This window comes from Tamandua tetradactyla, chromosome 2 (assembly GCF_023851605.1).
Source record: "Tamandua tetradactyla isolate mTamTet1 chromosome 2, mTamTet1.pri, whole genome shotgun sequence".
In the NCBI taxonomy this organism is placed as follows: Eukaryota; Metazoa; Chordata; class Mammalia; order Pilosa; family Myrmecophagidae; genus Tamandua; species Tamandua tetradactyla.
The window spans coordinates 200,429,564-200,446,891 of record NC_135328.1 but is presented as its reverse complement, the minus strand read 5'-3'; the positions used below and the strand labels follow the sequence as shown (position 1 = coordinate 200,446,891).

The window sequence follows — 17,328 nt, the reverse complement described above, 5'->3', positions numbered from 1 at the left end:
CGTTCTAGAGCTCAAGCTCTTGCCCATACCATAGGGAGCAGGTGGAAAAGAGCTGCCATGCAGTGCTGTGATGACCTGGTGGACAGCAGGGGCTTCCAGGGGGCAAGGACTTGGTCTAGATCCACAAGGCAGTTGAGTGGAGAAAAGTGGGAGGGGGCATTCCAGGCAGGAGGCCGAGCCCAGGGCAGGGACCTGGCCTCTTCAGCACATGTGCATGAGCCCTGCGTGCACGTGGCAGGGGGGACAGTGTCAGAGCCTTGGCAATGGTGGCATGGAGTGGGCTCCCTGCCAGAGTGGCAGCTTCTTGCAGCGGGGCCCTGGGCTTTGTTCCCTGCTGTATCCCCAGGTCCCACACAGTGCCTGGCATGCGATAAACATCCATTAAATTAACTAATTAATGTGCTAGAAACCTAAGTTGTAACACAGGTTCTGCCATTAACTGGCCAAGCCACTTAACGTCTCTAAGACTCAGTTTCCCCACCTGGAAATGGAAGAGAATGATTCCTTTCTTTCCCAACCCCACCAGGCAGAGAGGTGTCGTCCAGATGTTGGCCATTATTTGAAGGCGTGGTTCTTTGTGCGTTCCAAGTGGAGGAGCCCACCTGGCACATTTCTGAGTGCATCCCGTTCTGTACATCTGAAGAAGAGTCTGCGGGGTGGGGATGGGGTCGCGTGGCCTCCAGGCCTCTGGAAGGCAGCTAGAAAAAGAGAATGAGATATGTCCTTTGGGACCATGGAGGGGGGTATAGGAGGATGGTCAAAAGCCACGGGACACAGATTTCCATTCAGTCTTCCCAAAGGTAGTGAGTTCCCCTCACTAATAGTGTGCAAGCAGGGCCTCGAGGACCGGCGTGGCAGTGAAGAGGCCTTTCCTGCCCAACCCTAAGTTCCTATGATCTGCAGGTCCAGGGGACCTGAAAATGAGACCCAGGAATTTTCCTCATTCCCAAGTGGCCTCCCACAAAAACAAACCACTTAGAGAACTGCACAGTATTTTTAGCCAGAACACAATGCCCAATCCAAAAGTGCAGGAAGAAAATGAATCGGTGTGAATTACAGCTTATGCCCATGGAAAGGGACCATCCAAGAACTGTTGCTGCTTTTGATTGTAAGACCTGACTAGGTAAAGTGATAAACTGCTCTGCTGGCCTTAGCTGCTGAGGACAATGAAAAGATGCAAGAGGGGTGTGGCTTCCCAGCCCAAACATTTCCCTTGGCAAATTGCAGGGAAGTCCCCTACCCGCCCACCCCAGGTAGCATAATTTTCTTCTCAGGCTGCACCGGAGGATGCAGGTCTGGGCAAAGTGGGTCACATATGGAAAATTGTCTCATATCAATAAACTATGAATCTGAGGCCTGCTAAGAGCAGGGGGAAGGTTATAAGCTCCTGCTCATCTGGTGCCAGCCTGCCTCCTCCCCTGGCTTTGGCCCCCAGGGTCATCTCAGACTTTCCCTGTTTGTTGTTGTTGTTATGTGTTGTGTGTGCATGTGTGCATGTGTGTTTTTCCAGCAGAGAATAATATTGCCAACTAGCATAAGCTAACTACGCTCACATTATTTTCTCTCCTTGAATACTCAGAACAAGCCTGTAAGCAAGACAAGCAGGGCCTATATTGCCCATTTGCAACCCTGGAAATTGCAGCTTAGGGAGGCAAAAGAGAAGTGAGGGCTGCATCCCAGGTATCCAGGCTTCTGGACCTGCCTGCGTCCCACTCCTCCTTGAAACTGAGCTTCAGAGTATCAGGAGAGAGCCAAGACCCCCCCCCCCCAAACCCCACCAAGATTTCACACCCAAGACAAATCTACCAGGCTCCTGAAGGTACCAGTGCAGACAAGACCCACCCAACAGCTACGTAGCCCTCCGAGAGCAGCCGAGGAGGGCTTGTCAACCGTTCCAGCTGGCCTCTGAAGGAGTTTGTCCTCCTTGTCCGCAGCCTGGATCCCACACTTTTTCAAAGGGAGTGAAATGGCAAAACCAGATTCTCCCTAGTGGACATGGCACTACAAGTTGCCCACCAGCTCTAGCCTAACAGCTCTCCCTGCTTCATGAGGATCCGAGGAGGAAAGAGCCCGCCAGAGTTTAGGTCCACGTTCTCTAATTCCCACCCCTTCCCCCAGGGCCCTGCGCGGTGTTGGGGAAGACTCTGCACGTGCACATGCCGTAAAGCAATGGGGCATATTCTCTTACACCCACAGATGAGAGTTGTCCGCTTCAACCAGGTCCTCTGGAGAGGGAGTCATGCCTCAAACAGCCATGGAACTCCTCCTGCTTCTAGACAGAGCCCCATATCACACACACACACACACACACACACACACACACACACACACACAGCACTCTGAAGTCACATATGAACTCCTTGGCTTGGCATTCGAGGCTCTTTCCAGGACAGCTTAACCCCACCTTCCATTCATTCACTCAGAACTTACTGGGCATGTGCTGTGTGCCCAGCCACATGGGTACTGGGCACAGAGTGCTGAACCCTACCTAGCCTCTCCCCTCAGGGAGCCCTGTCTAGTCGGGGCTGTAGCCCCCTAAACAGATGCTTAGAACACAATGTTGGGAGCGTGGCAGGGAGAGCGACTGCTGCGTTTCGTTTCCAGGGGAGGTTACTGGCCAGATCTTTCACATGCCTTATTTTACTCAAACCTCACATAACCCTGGGGAAAGCAGGAGTGGTAGGAGCAGGAGACTGTGAACAAGATTATGAGAACAAGGAGAGTGGAGGGGGAGGGGGGTGCCTGAGCCCAGAGGTAGTGGAGAAGGAAGGGTCAGCGTGCAGGTGGGGAGGGCTCGGAGCAGAGGGGTCAGCCCAGCAAAGCCCCAGAAGTAAAAGCCCCAGGGTGGGTGCTGGCAGCCTTGGGGTGACTGAAGAACAAAGGGGCATGAGTCTGAGATGACTGTGGCCTTAGCTGCTGTGCCCGAGAGCCAGGATGCCCTTCTGTGGACATGGGGAACTGCCAAAGGCCTTTAAGCAGAGGCCATCCCAGTCTGGCTTCCAGCCTTCCCTGCCTGCTCCTCTGGGCGGGCCTCCTGCTCCGCATGGACACGCCCTCTGCAGACAGACCGGGACGGCCCTGCCTCTGCATTTGCTCAAGGCCCACCCGCCTCTTAGGATGGGAGCCGGAGGGGGCGGCACTATGTGGAAACTCACTTTTTTACTAAGTACGTTTTGGTGACGCTCCCAGCATAGTACCCAGTTTTTCCTCTGTTTGCCATTGCAAAGTCCAGCTCCACAGCTGTATGAGTTAGGGTTCTCTAGAGAAACAATCAAAAGAAAATATTCGTAGATATAAAATTTATAAAAGTGTCTCACGTTTCCATGGGAACGTAGAGTCCAAAATCTGTAGGACAGGCTGTGAAGCCAACAATTCCGATGGAGGGTCTGGATGAACTCCATAGGAGAGGCTTGCCAGCCAAAGCAGAAAGAGAACCTATCTCTTCTGAATTCTCCTTAAAAGGCTTCCAGTGATTAGATTAAGCATCACTCATTAAAGAAGACACTCTCCTTGGCTGATTACAAATGGAATCAGCTGTGGATGTAGCCGCGTACTCATGATCTAATTCTATGAAATGTCCTCATGGCAAAAGACAGGCCAGCACTTGCCCAACCAGACAAACAGGTACCACCACCTGGCCAAGTTGACACATAAACCTGACCATGACAACAGCCCACCCTCAGCCCTAGCCTACACTGAGCTGCTTCCCACACTTCCCCAAGCTGGTGCTTTATCTCATCCTTTACGGTTTTTACAAGGACTTGTCCCATTCCTGAGCCCTTAGCTGGGTCAGGCTTTGTTACCGATGGGAGCTAGAAGAACTGGCTTACTGTCCCATTAGCCTCCCTTCAACCCCCTGCTGGTTCTGTCTGTCTGTCTTTGGTCCATCTTTCTCTAGGCACCTGGTTTTCACTCTCTGCTGACTGTATAAAGCTGCAGAAGATGTGGGCTCCACCACTCACCAGCTCGGTGGCCCCGGACAAGTCTCTGTCAAGTCTCCCTCCAGTTTTCCCATCTGGAAATGGGGTTGGTAGTGTTAACCCTGCAGAGCTCTCAGGAAGATACAGTTATAAATGACAGAGCAGGGTGGTGCAACAGTGGCTCAGCAGACAAGGTTCTCACCTGCCATACCAGAGACCCGGGTTTCATTCCCAGTGCCTGCTCATGCCAGGAAAAAAAAAAATGATAGAGCAGATGCTCAATAGATGGCAGCTCTTGGCATTGTCTCTTCCCCACCCACTTTCCCTCTCTTTCTATTCCTCTTTGTCAACACTCTTTGCATCCACCCAGCCCCACCTTCAGTCCACCCCCCACTTGCTCTTTCTCAGTGTCTCTCTGCCTAAGTGATTCATCACATCAAACTGAGGCTAGTTTTTCTGTGATGTATATTAAATGCCTTTGCATTTCCTTGTTCCTAATTTTTAAAGCACATTAGGGAAATGTTTTCCATGCCTTACTTCTGTGGCTAATCTGTCTTCTACGTCCCTCAGTGGAGAGATGTCCTCACTCAGCTGTCACCTCCAGAGGCCCCGCTCCGCAGGAAAGCATCTCCTAACGCCATTCTTCTCTGTCCCTGCTCCTTTGAACTCCATTTATCCCAATTTGCTAAATTTAAACTGTTTTTCCAGAATGGCCTTTTGCACTAGAGGGTCTGACCGACTAAATTAAGGCTCTCCTTTCCGTGGCCTTTTAGGAACCCACCGGCATTAATTACCATGTTTGTCATCGGCTAATAAAAATCTCTGAACTCCCTGCCACCAGATTATCTCTTTAAAGCAATGCAACTCATTTACAGTTAATAACCAGCAGCCCTGCCGCTGTGGCCTGCTGCAGCGAGATGATTTATGGCACCTGAGTTGCTGGTGCACTTTTTTGCAGACCATCACACCGGAGGGCCCCGGCTCCCTTGAGTCATGGGCTGCCTCGCCCTCTCGGCCCCCGCCCCGGTTTCAGGGGCTGCTGACTAAATGCTGACCCCCCACCGCCCACACGGCACAGGGCCGCTGAGGTTGCAGGTGAGACACGCAGCCCCCCAGGCCCGCCAGCAGCCGCCACAGATGGAGGTAACAGTCTTGTCCTCTTTCCTTCCTGCACAGACCATGTCTCGGTTGGAGGACTGGGGGACAGTTTTTATGAATATTTGATCAAATCCTGGTTGATGTCAGCCAAGACAGATATGGAAGCTAAAACTATGTACTACGAAGCCTTGGAGGTAAGACAGGTGCCTGATGCTTTGCAGGGGGGTGGTCATTAGCCACTGGCTCTTTGGGCTCTGCAGACCTGGGTGCTGGGGGCAGCAGGGGGCCGGAGCAGCAGAGGCTTGCCCACCCCCTCCCCCACGGTGGGCTGGCAAGAGAATGACAAGGCGGTTCCCAGCTGGGCCCGTCGCTTTCCACACCCTGTCTTGTGGCTCCTCTAGACAGCCCAGAAATTAGGGCTGGGTTAGCATCCTTGTTTTACAGATGTGAAATCCAGGTTCAGGGAGTTAGGTAATTTGTCCAAGGTAAGTGATGGTCAGTCTGGCTCAGAAACCCACCCCCTGCTCCCAGGGTGTGTGTGTTTTAGTTAGCAGGTCAGAGTCCAGAGCGCAGCCAGACTTCAAGTGAAGCTGCCAAAGCGTGGCAGGCTGTGTTCCTGGTAAACAAGAGGAGACAAATTACCATGCCCAAGGTGGGGAGGGCTTCCCTCAAGGGAGTGTCCAGTTCTGCTCTTCCTTGGATGGGAGCCAAGGCCCAGACTGGGGAAGGCACTTGCCCAAGGCTGCCCGGCCCAGAGCTGGCAGAGCTGGCAGTAGAGCCAGATCTCCCCAGGCAGCCCCACTGCTGCACCTCTGCTGAGCTGTCTTTTGGATTCATCTATGGGGCATGGAATGAATGAGGGGTGATGGGCTGAGCTCAGTTCCTCCAAAGAGGGGAGAGTGTAGGATGGGGAGGATTATAGAACCCCACCCACCCATCAGCAGATGCCTCTGCACCTCACTAAGGAAAAGGCGTTGGGTGGGCCCTGTGCTGTGCTATGACACAGACCCTCACCTTAGCTCTCAAGGGCCTCGGTTTCCCCATAAAGTAAGTGGAGCATGTTGACTCTACTCTGCCACCTCCGTGGTCTGAATGACCATCTTCGGGCCCCTAAACTGGACTCCTGCTTTCCTTCCTTATGCCCTTCCCCCAGTCCATTCTCCGCACAGTAGCCAGAGATGCTGAAAACCCATGGCTCTTCCCTCACTGGCTTCCCTTAGCGCTTGAAATAAAGCAGACCCCCTCGGCTTTGCCCGTCAGGCCCCACGTGATCTGATAGCGCCAACCGCATCTCCTAAACTGTGCTCTCTACTCTAGCCACTGGCCTTACTGCTTTTCCTCAGACACACCAGGCTCATTCCTACCCCAAGGCCTTTGCGCCTGCTGTCCCCCTACCTGGAGTGTTTTCCGTCCAGATCCTCAGATGGCTGGGTCCCGCTTGTCGTTCATTTCTCACCTTGAATGTCTCAGACGTCAGCCTTTCCAGCCACTCACTGTCACGTCCACCCGCCTTATTCTCTTCCTCACCTTTAAAAGTACCTAAAATTATCACGTATTTACTTGTTTATTGTCTAACTTCCCCAAATAGAATGTGAACTATTTAGGTGCAGGGATCTTGCCTGCTGGTTCACCTTATATGCCCTGCTCCTAAAATAGTGCATGGCACATAGTTAGGGCACAATAACTATTCTGTGAATGAATATATGAGTGAATGCTGAAAGGACTGGCAGACAGACGGGCGGACAGATGGATGGGTGGATGGGTGGATGGGTAGATGGATGGGTGAGGGTGTTTGGTTGGATGATGGATGATCTCTAACCATCCTCTGATACCATATATCTGGCCAGGAATGGAAGTGCGTTCTTCTACTCTGAAATAGGCCTCCAGAGCCATGGACCCTTTGAACTGTGGGCCTCATGCTGCACTGTCCCTGTCCAGTTCCCTGGCGACCAACACCTGGGTAATGCAGCAGCAGCTTGTGGATTCCAGTCTCAAATGAGTCTGAGTCCAAGCCCCACCCGCCCTCCCTGGCTTAGCTGAGTGGGTCAGGCCTGCGCCCCTGTTGGAGGGTCTGAAGGTGAGGCCTAGCCAGTGGCTCAGGCACACTTCCAGGAGGGACAAAGGAAACACCAAGTAAACAAACCTAATGAGCAGCCTGACTCTCTCCCCTCAGGGCACACTGTGGTTGAGGCTTCAAGGAAAGAAATGGTCATGAATTATTTACGCAACTGGGAGTTTTATGGAAAGCACTCATTGAACAGACCAGGACTGGGCTTTACTCCCTGCCTTTGATCTCCCTGGTGAAAAGCCTGGAGCCTTTCTGACTAGGGTAAAGGCTGGGCCTCTGGCAAGCTTGGGACTTTGAAGAAAGTTCTCCACCTTATCTGCTAGTTAAAATCACCTGGGGAGCTGTAAAATCTCGATGCCCCCCAGCCAAGCCCCAACTCTTACATCCCAGCCTCTGAGGGTAGGACTCAGACTGTGTGGCCTGGGCTGAGGGAACCCCTGGGGTAGGCCAAGTATTCTCATGCATGCTGGCACCTTAGGCTCACCTGGGTAGCCATCCAAACCCCCATGCCTGAGCCCCGTGGAGATCTCATGTGAGCCAGGGTTGGAACCACCAGGTTAGCAAGGGTCCAGATGGTGGGCTTGGGGGCTGCAGACAGGCCCGACAGAGCACGCCTGTTACAGTAGTAAAAGCTGCTTTGATGTAATGTACCAGAAACGGAATAGCTTTTAAAAAGGGAATTTATTAAGTTGCAAGTTTACAGTTCTAATAAGGCCATGAAAATGTCCAAATTAAGGCAAGCCTATAAAAATGTCCAATCTAAAGCATCCAGGGAAAGATAACTTGGCTCAAGAAGGCCAGTGACGTTCAGGGTTTCTCTCTCAGCTGGAAAGGCACATGGCAATGCCTGCTAGCTTTCTCCAGCCTTTTTCAATGGCTTCCCCAGGGCTCTTCTGTTCTGTTGGCTCTTTCGGTTCTGATGGCTCTTCAAGCTTTTTCCAAAATGGTTCCCTCTTAAAGGGCTCCAGTAAGCAACCCTACCTTGAATGGGTGGAGACATATCTCCATGGAAACCATCCAATCAAAAGTTACCACCTACGATTGTGTGGGTCACATCTCCATGGCAATAGTGAAAAAGCTCCTACACACCAATACTGAATGAGGATTAAAGGCCATGGCTTTTCTGGGGTTCACCACAGATTCAAACCAGTGCAGTGGCCCTGAATGTCATGAGAGAGGACAACAAGAATGACAGCAGGAACGTCTGTCACTGTGGCCTCCTCTGGGCAGAAGTGCTAAGTGCCTTGTCTTATTTAGTCTCCACAACCACTTGGCAAAGCAGGTGTTATTCTCCCCATATTACAGATGATGAAACTGAGGCTCAGAAAGGTCACAGTCACCCAGCAACAAGTGCCAACAACCCAGGCCTGACTCCAAATGCAGTGCTCCCGCCTCCCCTTACCAGCTGCCAGATCACTGAAGAGCCTGGATTGCCTCCACATTCCTCTTGAGGATGCTCAGATGGGGTTCCCCCCCAGGCAGTTAAGGAAGGAATGTTCATTGAGCTCCTAAGAAGTGTGGACACTAAGCTCAAGCCTGGGCATCCTTTTCTTTAATCCTCCCAGTCCCAATTTCATGTTCTGAGACATGAAATAACTTGTCCAAAGCCACCCAACTCTTAAATTGCAAAGGAAGAATTTCCACCCCAGGTCTCTGACCCCCTGACTCAGCTCTTTGCACCATCTTTCACTATGATTCAAATCTTTCCCACTGGCTGCCAGCCTTGTGTCTTGCTCAGATCAGAGCTTTAGAGAGCCTAGTCTTTTATCTTTGCATCTGCTTGTCTCAATTTTACCCTCAGAGAGTCTGTCTATTACTTTCTTTTTCCTATAATTACTTAGTTCTGTATGGAAATAGTCATAAATTCTGCCCACCTATGGGGAATCAGTCCCGAAGGCACCGATTTCCTGCTACTGTGTGCGGCCCCCTGGAATCCCCCCAGGGATGTTTGTGCCTTCTCCAAAATGTTGACAGCTGGTCACTCTGGACCAGGTTTCTTGCCCTGGGTTAGCCCTGACCGCCACCCCCCCACCCCCCGTCACCACCCTCGCAGCTCTGCAGGCTCAGTGACACAGGGCAGCTACCTTTGATCCAGCTCTGCCCAGGAGCCAGGACCGGCCAGGAGCAGACCCCAGCCCGGCCACGGCTCTCCAGGCCTCCTCAGCTCAGCTCCCCTTTTGGAGCAGGTCACCTGGCACATCTCATCAGCAGGGCTCCCCATCTGCCACTGGGGGGTCCTGCTGTCAGCCCACCCACCCCAGGTTCTTAGAGGAAAAGAAAACAATCGAGGAGTAAATTTGTTTGAGGACCTTCCTTCCATATGCCAGGCACTGGCTGGAGGCTGCAGCGGCAGCTTCTGCCACCACGTAGCACTCAGAGTTCCGGGAGAGAGACATTCAACAGAAGCGGTGCACAGCGTGGGATAAGTATTCTGTAGAAAAATCCCAGGGTGTGAAGGGAGAGCAACAGGGACGGCAGTGCCAGTTTAGACGAGGTGCCCTCACTAAGGGAGGGGCGCCTGGGGGTAGCCTGGGGGCCGAGGTGGAGTTACGTGAGTGGAATGGGCAGGAGTGGGGGGGAAGGAGCAGGAGGGCAAAGCCCGAGGCCAGAGAAAATGGAGACTCTGTGTGACCGTCACATCTGCAGAGAGACCTTTGACCTTGCTGTACAAAACAGGACACCCCCTCCCTGAATTTTTTTTTCCCATCTCAGCTCTCAATTTCTTTCATTCAAAATCCCGATCACAAATTGAGATTCTTGCACATATCTGATTTGATTGGCAAATTTGCTATCTCTATGCTAACAGGTGAGCTCCCTGAGGCTGGCAGGGTCCAGGCCCCTGCGCTGCGTCCCCAACGCCCAGCCCAACACTGGTATCCAGAAGACTCTCACAAGATGCTCGAGGGCAAGGGGTGGAGGGGAGGAGATGCACGAATGAAAAGAGGCCAGTGTGGCGGGGTAGGGGCCTGAGCAGAGAGCGGGAGGAGGCAGGTGGGAAAGCAATCGTAATAAATCATCACGTTTATTAGGGACTCTGAGCAGAGCATGACCTCTGTAGACATGTCCCACATAATCCTCTCAATTCTGTGAAATAGATAAAGGCTCTTATTTCCATTTTACCTATGAGGAAGCTGAGGCACAGAGAAAACATATGACCTGCTCAGTGTCCCACAGCTTGGAAGTGGTGGAAATGGGACTTGAACCCATACCCCGGCACGACAGTCTCAGCATCGGGCTAAACCTCAGGGTCCAGACCAGACAGAGTCTTGGCGGCCCTGCTGGGCTTTCTCTAAGGTGCCTGGAAACTACTGAGGGGTCTTAAGCAGGCTTGTGACGTGATCCGAGCTGTGATTCACAGAAGCAGAGGCCTGGCCTAAGGGTGTGTGTGCGGCTGCCCCGTCACCCCCCATACACCTACACCCCAACATCTCCAGGGGTTCCCACCTAAAAAGAGCAGCCATTGGATAGTGGGAGGCGCAGTGCTTAGGGGATCTGCACGCCCCATTCTAGCCCCGACTGGGGTCCTGGCGAAGTAACTCCACAGCCTGGTCTGTAAAGGGCGTGGAGACCTGTCTGCCGGGCCTGTCGTGGGCATCAGATGAGAAAGCATTTGACAACGTGCCCGGAGGGCGCAGCTCCTAATTTTCTGTGGGTCCTTTTTGAGACTATGTAATATGGATGCTTTCCCCAGAAAAATGTACATGTAAGAAAGCATTACATCCAATTTTAGGGGGCCCAGAAAGCCTATCTACAGGCTCATTGGGCTGCAGGCTAAGAACTCCTAGCAGGATATGATGGAGGATGATAATTTTAAAAGATTGGAGATAATCACCCCAGGAGGTGCCTGTGTCCAAGCATCTCAGCGGGCAGCAGGCCTCAGCCCACTGAGTGAAAGGACCCCCCACTGGCCCCTGTCAGGAACTGCCATCAAAGAGTTTCCTTTGCCTGGGAGGGAGGGCTCCGTAGAGCTGCATTTGCTGCCGTCTCCAAAATATTCATTTTCCGTCCTTTCTCCCTCCCTTCTCTGTGCCCTCCCATGCCCCTCTCCCCTGCCCAATTCCCACCCTGCTCCCAGGCAATAGAGACCTACTTGCTGAATGTCTCTCCCGGGGGGCTGACCTACATTGCTGAGTGGCGCGGGGGGATTCTGGACCATAAGATGGGGCACCTGGCCTGTTTCTCAGGGGGCATGCTCTCCCTCGGCGCCGAGGACGCCAAGGAAGAAAAGAGGGCCCGCTACCGGGAGCTCGCAGCCCAGATCACCAAGACATGCCACGAGTCATACGCCCGCTCAGGTAACCCTGAAAAGGGAAGGGGCAGCAGGAGGAACTGAGGCTAGACTCGGGGAAGAACTAGGAAGAAGAACAGAGTGGCAGTGAGTGAAGGGAACATGTGGTCTTGGGGAGCTCTCCCCTTGGAAGTTATGTTGAATTTGAACGAGAGACAAGTCACCCATGCCCTGAGATTGTGCTCTAACTCACTGGGGCAATTGTGGTGGTGCACTGAGCATTTTGTGTGTGCCAGATGCTGGTCAGCACTTGACACACTGTTGCTGAAACTCACAATACAGAGGAGGAAACTGAGGCTCAGATATGGCATGGCCAAGGTCCTCCATCCCTGAGGCAGAAACATTGGCTTCCTGAGCCCAGTAAATCCATCACCTTCAGTCCCCCACCCGAAATGTGCCCCTGCCTTTCCCCACGGGCACCTCTCCATTTATGGGATCTGACCACCTCCGTGCTCAGTGCTTTGACCCAAGGCCACTGGAAAACTTGACAGCCTCTTGATCAGCCTCACCACTGAGTTATCAAATGCTAGAGACAGAAGTCATGCTCAAGAGCAGAAGCCAACTCCTTATTTCACACATGAGGAAACTGAGTCAGCCCAGAGAGGGGAAGTGACCTGGCCCAAGTCATGCTGCACTGGAGTAGCACCAGGTCTCTGCCCACCTTGCCTGCTCCTTCTCTGAACAGTCCCCTTGAGAAAGTCCCGAGCCCCTGATGGCCCCAGGAGATGCCCACTGTCCATGCTGTCAGCCCAGTCGGGTGGAAGAGAGGACCCAAGGTTTATAGTAGACATCCCTAGCTCAAGTGCCACTCTGCCCCTTGCCAGCAGGTCGTCCCTGTCTGCTCACCTGTTCAGTGGGAATGATAATATGAGTCTCCCAGGAAAGCCCCTGGCCAGTGTCTGCAGCCGACAGCACAGGAGGCGTTTGTTGCCTCCCTACCAGGCCTACCCGCAAGGCCTACCACAAATGCATCTCTCACTGCCCCAGTTGAAACTGGTCCTCCTGGAACTGTTTCCAGGAAGCCGTTGATTTGTAATAGGTCCTTAAAACCGGTCTTCCATCCCCTCAGAGTCCACACTGCCAGGGCCATGAACAGGAAATCTCGGGAATAATAAAAAGCTCACTATTTGCCTTGACAATCAGTGCAGCCCATCAAAGCCTGCTTAATGGAGCATATTGTTCAGCCAGCCAGGCTTTGCCCCCTGGACCTGAAGCAGTCGCTGCTCAGGGTCTCAAGCCCTAATGGAGGAAGGCCGTGCACCTAGAGCTGGGCATTCAACAGGTGCCTGTCCAGGTAACTGGACAGCATATATCAGAATTAGATGGAGGAAGATCTGAGTCATATGCCCTAAATTTTGGACCTAGAGAGTAAGACCCAGAAGGGAAAGCATATCAGACAGATTAAAAGCTACATCCAAGCTCAACCACAATTCACTGTGTTACCTTGAACAAATTACTTAACCTCTCTGATCCTCAGTTTCCACATGCAGGAGAGAGGGATAGTGACATTTGCCTTAGCAAAATATATATACATTTTTTTAAGGATTTAAAATAACATGTGCAAAGCACCCAGCATAGTGCTTGAAATCCTACCTGGTGGCTGTGGTGGTGGTTATAATCATGGCCACTCAGAAAACAGGAGTGCAGCACACTGTTCAAGAACGAAAACAAAACAGAACAAAAAAACCAACAACAAAACACAGACCTCACCGGGCCTTCTTTATTCAGCTCCCTCTGCCTAAGCAGATGCATTCCTGGACAAGTATTCCCCTCATCACCAACTCAGCAGTCTCCCAAACTGTGAGCCCTGGAAAGCTGTTTCTGAGAGATGTTAAGAGCAGTTCCCTAAGAAAGGGAATTTGTGGAGAAGTCTTATACATTAGCATATTAAATGATCTGATAAGTCCTGCAGGCAAGAGAACATGTCACTTTGTTTAGCCCATGTTCCCCAAATATGTTTAAACATCAAACCCATTTCTTGCATGGTAAACATCTGGCAAAACTTGTAAAATACAAAGTTGGAGAGCACTGCCCAAACCTTTGTCTCTCCAGACAGTGCTGAGTAATTCGTTCGGATTCTCGGAGTCCAAAACTACAAAATTTTTGAGGTCTCAAAGATCTTGTTTAGTGTATCCTAGGCTGAGAGGGAAGCTGGGCATCTGTTTGCCACAGCCTCATCGGGCAGTCCCTGGAGGGTCCACCCTGCACCAGTCCATCACTGGGCCTCACTCTGGCCATGGCTTCCGGGAAAGCTGATAGTGGAAAGAAGGAGGCAGGAGGGCTGACCCAGGCCCTCTGCTTGGTCATTCCCACAGACACCAAGCTCGGGCCCGAGGCCTTCTGGTTTAACTCCGGCAGAGAGGCTGTGGCCACCCAGCTGAGCGAGAGCTACTACATCCTGCGGCCGGAGGTGGTGGAGAGCTACATGTACCTGTGGCGACAGACCCACGACCCCATCTACAGGGAGTGGGGCTGGGAAGTGGTGACGGTGAGTGGGCCCAGGGGGCAGGCGATGCCACAGCAGGTGCCCCTGAGAATTCCCAGCCAGGGTCTACAACCCCTTAGCTCAGGCACCAGGAGGAGGGTGGGCCAGGCTATCTGCCTAGGAGTCAGAGGACTAAGGGCCAGGGTTGCTGTTGGAAAGACAAGAGTCCCATGCAGAGCAGGTCAGAAATGCATGAAGAGCGTCCTGGTAATTGTCCTTATTTGGGGGCATGGGCCCAGGTGCTGGGCAAACTTAGAGGACCAAACGCAGGGTGGCATCCAGAGGGGGCCAAGACACAATGTGGTTCCTTCTTTCCCAGCAGACCCTCTTCTGGCCCTGATTTCTCCTCTCTTGTAGGAACAGGGCCTCCAGGCCTGCAGTCCACCTCCAGCCTCTTCCCAAAGCCAGCACATCCCCAGGCAGACCCCACCCCTCTCTGGGCCCTGCCCCCACCCCCTCCCAATCTCTCCTCCACTATCCCTCTTGACCCGCCTCTCCTCGGCCTCCAACCTACAATCTGGAATTCTCATGGCCCCCTTTGGGCTAGATGCCAAAGGCAGGTCTGGGATTCCAGAAGGTACCTCAGTGGCTACTGAGATGCCGCTGTCCTCTCCCCAGCCCCACTTCCCCCTCCCCCCACGTGAGTCTCTGAATGACAGGGCAGGGCCAGCTCTGGGAGTCACACGCTGTCCTGGGGAGAGCCACACTCAGAGTCTCATGCTCAGGCAGGGCAGCGGGTTGGTTCCCATGACCCAAGAAGCTTTATTTGTTAACCCTGAGTCCACCTGCTTCTCTGAGAACCTGGTTCTTGGCTTTCAAAGGCCAGGTGTTCCTCAGCCCAGCCCGCCCCTTAGCAGGTAAACTCACCTGTGTATACAAAATACATTTATATGCAGAAAAGTGGACGGCTCGGTGACCCAGCCACCTGCAGCCCAGGGACCATGTCCATGCAGAGAATCCCCGCCCATGAACCTTGCCTTCCTCTACCCCTTCCACCACTCTGGGCGAATTTGTCAGATTACTTTAGTATCCCCGGAAAGGCAGAGAGCAGCTTCCCACGGGGCACTCTCGATGATGGGTAGAGGGAGTAGGGCCGCACCAGCCCAGAGCGGCTCAATCCTGGAAGAGTAACTAAGCCTCGGGGCTTGTGCCAACCCCAGGGATCCCCTTCCCAGGCAAGGGAGAGGGGCCTGTCTGTCGGAGCTCCGGCCGCAGGGTGGGCCCAAGGCCCCACAGGGCTGCTCCTCCTTCCGCGCCCGCCGAAGCCTGCCTCCCTTTTCCCAGGCCCTGGAGAAACACTGCCGGACAGAGGCCGGTTTCTCGGGAATTCAGGACGTCTACAGCAGCATTCCCAGCCACGACAACAAGCAGCAAAGCTTCTTTCTCGCGGAGACACTAAAGTGAGTCGGGGCTGGTCGGGTGCTTTCCAGAGGCAACGAAGGTTTTTTTTCAAGGATGGAGAGAGGATAAAGTTTTCCCCTCCCCTCACCAAGAGCAGGTTTTGGTCACAGCAGGGCACCCCGCCAGATGGATGGAGGGGTTGGGGTCCCCAGGTTATGCCCCAGTCTCTCCACTGGGAGTGTGTGAGGCCAGGGGTCCGGGAGCTGCACCCAGCCCCCCTACATATCAGCTGTGCGATATTGCAATTACTCGTGTTCTTTAAACTGCCTCCTCGGGTCACATATGTTCTGTGAAGCTGAGGCCGCATCTGTAAAATGGGAATAAGGATGATGATGTGATGATGACGGCCCCGATAAGGGCATTATAAAAGTTAATTAAGACCATGCCACTCGGCCTGACCTGTAGAACCAACACTGGGTGCCGCTGTTAGCTTTCCCTCCTGCGGCCTCCACGGCGTGGCCCCTGCACCTGCCTTCCTTGCTGTTCCCCAAACCAACCCTTAACCCTCAGGACGGGATTGGAATGGTCCATTCCTTCCACTAGAGAATCCCCACGGCCCAGGAAGGTGGGGTTCTGGGGTCACAACTCCCTGTTATCTCAGTGCCCTAACATCCACTCATACTCGTGGGCAGAGTCCCCTCAGGAGGCACATGCACGAGTGGCACGGATGTTTGGACAGGGGCCGCCCTCAGGCCGCCCTGCAAAGAAAGGAGAATGTAGGCCCTCACAGGCCCTAGCATGGCTCACATACGGGGCCAGGCGGGGAAAAATACCTGCATGAAGCTGGCTCGGTATGAGGAAACAGGGTGGGCGTGGGGGACAGAGCCAGGATTAAGCCAGGTCTGATCCCCGAAGCTCAGTGCCGTCTCAGGGTCCCACTGCCGTCTTCCCGGACCCAGCCCTCGGACCTCCCTGTGCCCTGCGCCCCAGGCCCGGGGCCTGCTCTTCTGAGGCCCTGCCCAGGGGATCCTGCCTTCTCCAAGGAGCCGCTGACGCTGTGCTTGCCTCCCGCCCTGCCCGCGCCCAGGTACCTCTATCTTCTGTTCTCTGAAGACGACGTGCTCTCCCTGGAGGACTGGGTGTTCAACACCGAGGCCCACCCGCTCCCGGTGAAGCACCTGGACAGCTCCGGAAGGGCCCAGGGCTGACCCCAACCCCGCAGGTCCCAGCACCGCCGCGGAGACGCTTTGCCTTTTCAGGATCTGGGACTGTTCTCAAAGGGATTGGGAACTTAGGTCCCGTCCTGGGCAGACCCAGGGCAGGTCTGTCAGACACACAGCTTCTTTTCCTCTATGAGGAGACACGGACTTGGAGACGAGGCGAGTCGGACAAGGGCCACAGTCTCCGCGGGCTCCAGACATTCCTTTCTACGGAGAATTTCTATGAAACCCACTCACTTGCCATTCCGGGGCCAAAGGCCGGGAAGTTTGCATCCCGACCCCACGTGTTCCCTTCACTTCCTTTCAGTTTTGTTCTGTTTCGGTTTTGCTTGATTTTGCCTTTTCTCTACCAGTGGATTTTATCACGATTATAAGTATAGTTTTCAAAATCATGTGTTTTCTAAAGCAGTGTCATCCCGATCAACTAAACCTTAAAGTATTTGCACACGCACCCATATGCGCACGAGTCTTGACCCTTTTTTCTATATTTTAAATGCCTTTTGCCCAGCATTTACTCCCTGCTCAATTCTGTGTTATTTACCTTTTAATTTGAGGAGGGATTTCCCTTTGATTTGGATCTAAGTGTTACGACTCACTAGTACTATTTTCATTATTGTAATGGAAAAATCTGTGAATTAGAATAAAAGAGTTTATTGAATAAAAAATACAATTGGGCTTATTGCATACAAGTGACTCCTGGGAAAACCACTGCACTGCTGTCCTCAGAAAGACTGATCAACGAGCAGTTGATTTAAGGTACAATTTAGTGAGCGAGGAATTGATGATTCCAACTTCTATTACCTTCCCTTTTAGTTGGTCGTAATATATTTAGGAGGTGTGAGGCCAACCCTTTAAGTGGAGTTGGATATTCTATATGCAGGTGGAGGCTTGGAAGAGGCCCAGAAAGG

The 17,328-nt window shown here is 53.0% G+C and overlaps 1 protein-coding gene across 2 annotated transcripts in view; it reads left to right on the top strand.

Moving 5' to 3' along the window:
* The window catches only part of MAN1C1 (mannosidase alpha class 1C member 1), a 143,609-nt gene extending 126,519 nt beyond the window's left edge, over nucleotides 1–17,090 (top strand). For both annotated transcript variants that reach the window (XM_077150773.1, XM_077150774.1), the window contains exons 8-12: nucleotides 5,097–5,212; nucleotides 11,162–11,381; nucleotides 13,690–13,862; nucleotides 15,144–15,259; nucleotides 16,288–17,090. In XM_077150773.1, the coding sequence (XP_077006888.1) occupies nucleotides 5,097–5,212; nucleotides 11,162–11,381; nucleotides 13,690–13,862; nucleotides 15,144–15,259; nucleotides 16,288–16,408 (746 nt within the window). In that variant the 3' untranslated portion in view covers nucleotides 16,409–17,090. The remainder of the gene's footprint in view (nucleotides 1–5,096; nucleotides 5,213–11,161; nucleotides 11,382–13,689; nucleotides 13,863–15,143; nucleotides 15,260–16,287) is intronic.
* The last annotated feature ends 238 nt before the right edge of the window (nucleotides 17,091–17,328 follow it).